This window comes from Gekko japonicus, unplaced genomic scaffold (assembly GCF_001447785.1).
Source record: "Gekko japonicus isolate JY-2015 unplaced genomic scaffold, Gekko_japonicus_V1.1 scaffold254, whole genome shotgun sequence".
NCBI classification, from domain to species: domain Eukaryota; kingdom Metazoa; phylum Chordata; class Lepidosauria; order Squamata; family Gekkonidae; genus Gekko; species Gekko japonicus.
Genome location: NW_015172010.1, coordinates 145,909 through 150,609, shown reverse-complemented (window position 1 = coordinate 150,609; position 4,701 = coordinate 145,909). Strand labels below are relative to the sequence as shown.

At 41.2% G+C, this 4,701-nt stretch overlaps 1 protein-coding gene across 1 annotated transcript in view; it reads right to left on the bottom strand.

Annotated features, from left to right (window-relative positions):
* Positions 1-4,701, bottom strand: part of ATG7 (autophagy related 7) — a 130,004-nt gene that overhangs the window by 56,981 nt on the left and 68,322 nt on the right. The window contains 1 exon segment of the mRNA XM_015420236.1: positions 3,838-3,960. Within this exon segment, the coding sequence (XP_015275722.1) occupies positions 3,838-3,960 (123 nt within the window).

The following is a 4,701-nucleotide window of genomic DNA, read 5'->3' as shown; positions in this document are numbered from 1 at the left end:
GACTGAGGGGAGACATGATTGAGGTTTATAAGATTATGCATGGGATAGAGCAGGTAGAGAAAGAGGTACTTTTCTCCCTTTCTCACAATACAAGAACTCGTGGGCACTCAATGAAATTGCTGAGTGGTCGGGTTAGAACGGATAAAAGGAAGTACTTCTTCACCCAAAGAGTGATTAACACATGGAATTCACTGCCACAGGAAGTGGTGACGGCTACAAGCATGGACAGCTTCAAAAGGGAATTAGATAAGCATATGGAGCAGAGGTCCATCAGCGGCTATTAGCCACGGTATAGATAGGGGGTCTGGGGCAAGTGAAGCTCTGTCTTCTTGGTGCTTGGGGGGGTCAACAGTGGGAGGGCTTCTAATGTCCTGGCCCCACTGGTGGACCTCCTGAGGGCACTGGTATTTCTGGCCACTGTGTGACACAGAGTGTTGGACTGGATGGGCCTTTGGCCTGATCCAACATTGGCGTCGCATCTCTTATGTTCTTATGTTCTAATGCAGGATTGCCAAATGATCAGGAAAAACAGAGTCCAGTCTGCTCTTCTGCTTTCAACAGCAGCTTGATCTGAAGAAATCAGCAGGTGGTGCTTCAGGTGACATGGGAATAAGCCATATTGCCCATAAATGCCTAAACCTCAAGTTGCCCTAAACATCAAGAATCAGGATAAAGATTTATTTGCATACACCTCTGGGGAAACCCCTGAAGAAGGAACACAATCCTAGCACAAACACACATGAATCTGACTTATACTGAATTGGACCATCTGTCCACCGAAGTCAGTATTGTCTACTCAGACTGACAGAGGCTGTCCAGGACTGTGGCTGTGATTCTCTTGCCTTGAAAACCCCATGGGGTCACCGTAAGTAAGCTGTGACTTGGTGGCACTTTCCACCATCCTACAACTAGCAAGAGAAACATTATGTGCAGTAAGCAAATCTGTTTGAAAATGTGGCTGATTTTCACAACTTCTACTGATTACAACACTTAAAGTGCAATCCTAAACAGAGCGTACGCCCTTCTCAATCCACTGGGCTTAGAAAGGGTTACCTTTGCTTAGGCATTCCTACAAGGACAAGCAAGACAATGACTGTAAACTATCTTTATAGCTTTGTGAGCTGCCTTGGTTGCAAATACTGGAAGAAAGGTAGAGTACAAACATCCTCAATAAAACAATAGCAGTTCAAACTACACTGGAGTGTGCAACGCCAGCAAGCACAGGCATCTGGAAATTGTAGCTTCCGCCCTCTCCACTGTTGCACAATAGCAGTTCAAACTACACTGGAGTGTGCAACACCAGCAAGCACAGGCATCTGGAAATCGTAGCTTCCTGTGCAATCCTGGCACATGCTGAAGGCCTCAGATACTACATCGCCCAGAATGCAACTGTGTGGTGAGAGGGGCCCTTTAGATTTTCAGACATGGTGCCTGCACCATTGCTTGAAATATCAGAGTTTTTCCCTGGAGACGGAATGGAGAATTTTTTTAAAAAAATTGTGACTCAAACAGAATAAAACAAGAACGCAAGGAGACCTTTCCAAAGCTGTTTGGTGAGGGGGCAGGGCACATTTGGGAGGTGGCATTGCCCTTGACAGCCCCCCCTCCCGGGTGGCTGTGGGCCTGGTTGTGAATCATGACAAAGCCGTCTCTCCCCTCAACCTACAGCGCAACTGGGGGGGGGGCAGGAGTATTCAAGAAGCCAGCCAGCAATTAGGCCAGCATATCCTGGAGATACACCAGAGTAGCAGCCCACTGTTGCTGAGCTCCAGATACTTGCTGGCACATTAACACCGTGGACTCCCACCAGAGCACTGCTGGTGCACCCCTCTGTGCAGGCAGGGAAAGGGCAGGCTAAGGGGTGTGGCAGAAGTCAGTCAGCTCCCTAAGCTGCCCAACCTGGGAATGCTCCCGGCACTGGCATAATGTTATGCCAGCAAAACCCACCATGTAGCTGATATTTGCCCATACAGATGATGATGCCCTTAACTTGTTATCTTCTTCTCCATTCACCTGGATAATAACATCTCCCAGACCATAAATAAACAAATGAAACTGTCAAGTATATTTTTGGCACTGCAAGGCAGCACACAATCTTTTGGTTCTACAAAGTGGAAACATGGTATGTCACCAAATCTAAATAGTAGTGAGCAAACTGGTCCCGGGTGCATAACAATGTAAGCTTGTGACATACACCTGAACTTTTTTTTTTTGCATTTTCCACCTAAGGGGTCTTTTGGGTGTTGCTAGGTTGATTTAAGACTCTAAAAAAGAATTACAAATGGCTTTGTGCCAGATACATCCACTGTAATTACTTCAGAATTTCTATGACAGCATTACAATTTCTTCTAAAGGAATCCTGTGAACCTCTTCCAGCTGCAAAAACAGCTATGCTGTTTATACTAGTAAGAATGAAAGACTAAAATTCTCTCAGAAGGAACAACAAAAACAACCATTCATTGTTCTATCAGATAAACTACATATAAGGTGCACTTTATTTGAAAAATAAAAGGAAATTAATTCAAAGCTGCCCTTCCAGATACAAATGTATTCAACGTTTGGAATCTTGGTTTATAGGAAAAGTGCAAACCATCGTTTGGTCTGTTTAGATATAACAACAAACTGTGGTTTGCCATATGTCCCCCACCCCCATAACTTTAAAACTATAATGTTTGAGAGGAGAAGAAGGAGGGACTGTGTGGGGCTGCTCGGCAAAAACATGTGATAGTCTGCAAAGAACAGAGAGATAAAACAGTATTTTTTTATACAACAATGCTTAAGAAACATGCCATGGAGAAACACATTTGACCTATGAATGATCCAACCTAGTCAGAAACAACATATGACTAAACACCTTGGAATGCACTGTTCATGCAGACAGAAGATGCTATATTAACGGTGATATGCATAGGATAAGACATTATATTATTACTGCAACACTTGTAAAATGCAATACATGTTGATAATGTTACCATACCACTGTGTTACTCAAGACTATTTGCCAAGTTGCTGTTTCAGTAACGTGGAGTAATAAAAAAGGTTCCCTACAGCTAATGCATAATATTCCTTTGCTCTATTGATTTTATAAAAGAAAAATATTCAAGTCAAACAATTCTCCAAACCCAAATACCAAAAATAAAAATGGCTCGCCGTTCAGTGAGCAATCTGGGTCAATTTTAAATATAAAGTAATTACGAAAATGCTGTATGTTGCTCATAATATGACAGCATGAAATCTACTAGTGAATTGGTTGTTTAGATCATTAAAACACAACAAAATGCTGGATTAGGAGGACCATTGGTATGAACTGGCAGGGCTACTACTTCCAACAGTGGTTGTAAGATTCTCCAAAACACCCACAAGCAAAGGCACAAAACCAAACCTTCCCCCATGTATTTACATCCCAGCAGCTGGAATTCTGTGGCATACCATATGACAGATTAGTCCATCAATCTGTTTAATCCCTGTTTAAAACCACCAATGCTAGTGACCCTATATCACGTGGTAGAGAGTTCCAAAAGTTAATTAAGTGCTATATGAAGAAGTACTTTATCAGACAATCCAGCTTTGCACAAACAATTATCACATGCCCCTCACACACAAACAAAAACAACCTGGGCTGGTTTTAGCAACAACAACCACCACCTCTGTACACCTTGTGTTTTAATGACCTGATGATACTAAGGAAAATATCCTTCTATTACTACATATATTCTGGATTAGGCAAATTGTTAAAAAATATGTTGCTGTTAAATGTCAGTTAAATGAAGTGAAAGAGTAATACAAGTTTATCTTTCACCATCATTTGTTTAGCCTTTAGTGTTTAATACACATTACCTCAGCTGCTTGGGTTTCCTGATGCAACAAAGTCAAACCTGTGAGATCTTCCAAGAAAGAGTGAGATGAATTAAAAACCTTTGCTAGGAAAGTAAAGCCTTCTCTTTCATACTGGTCAAGGACCTACACATAAAAAAGAAGAAAGAACAGTGTCAATGCTTCTTTGTTGTGCTAGAATCAAATCTATCTAATAAAATTGTTCATATTACAAGACAAAGAAGCTATTTATTTAAAAAAATTACAACAAACATGTAAATCATATCCTCCCAATTTAAATTTACGGGAAATATGGATGTGTTTTGCTTACACTGAAAGAGAATCATAAAAGTAACTTTAAGCTAAGATTCTCAAGATATCTTTCGACAATACAGCCTTTCAGAAGCAAGTGTCAGTTGCTAACCAACTTAACCACAAGCACCTGTGAACTGCAACAGAGCCCTTTGCAACCAATGCAATTTATTCTCCCAGGTAACAGCGGTTTATTTGTTACAAGCATCATCTCAGTTAAATCTCTGCATGAATCCATCTCAATAAGTCCCTGATACAGGAGTTGTTTAAAGCAAAATCTAAATATCTAATGTTCTTGTGATGCGTACAATTAAAAAGAAGGTTCAGCAATATAAAAGAAATAATATACAGGGTTAGGGTACAGTCTGAATTTGCAGAACAATCAGCTCTATGACCAAAGTAAAAGAAACACTATGATGCCCGATCAGATCTCTTCTCTCTAAACTTCTATAAACAGCCAAGAGGAGGTTCAGTTTGGATCAGGACTATGGGGCTGGATTGGGGCAGAGAGGTGTGACCCTTCTTCATTCCCTGTGCCCTTTTCCAGATGTAAAACTTGGGCCTTTGAGGTAATAG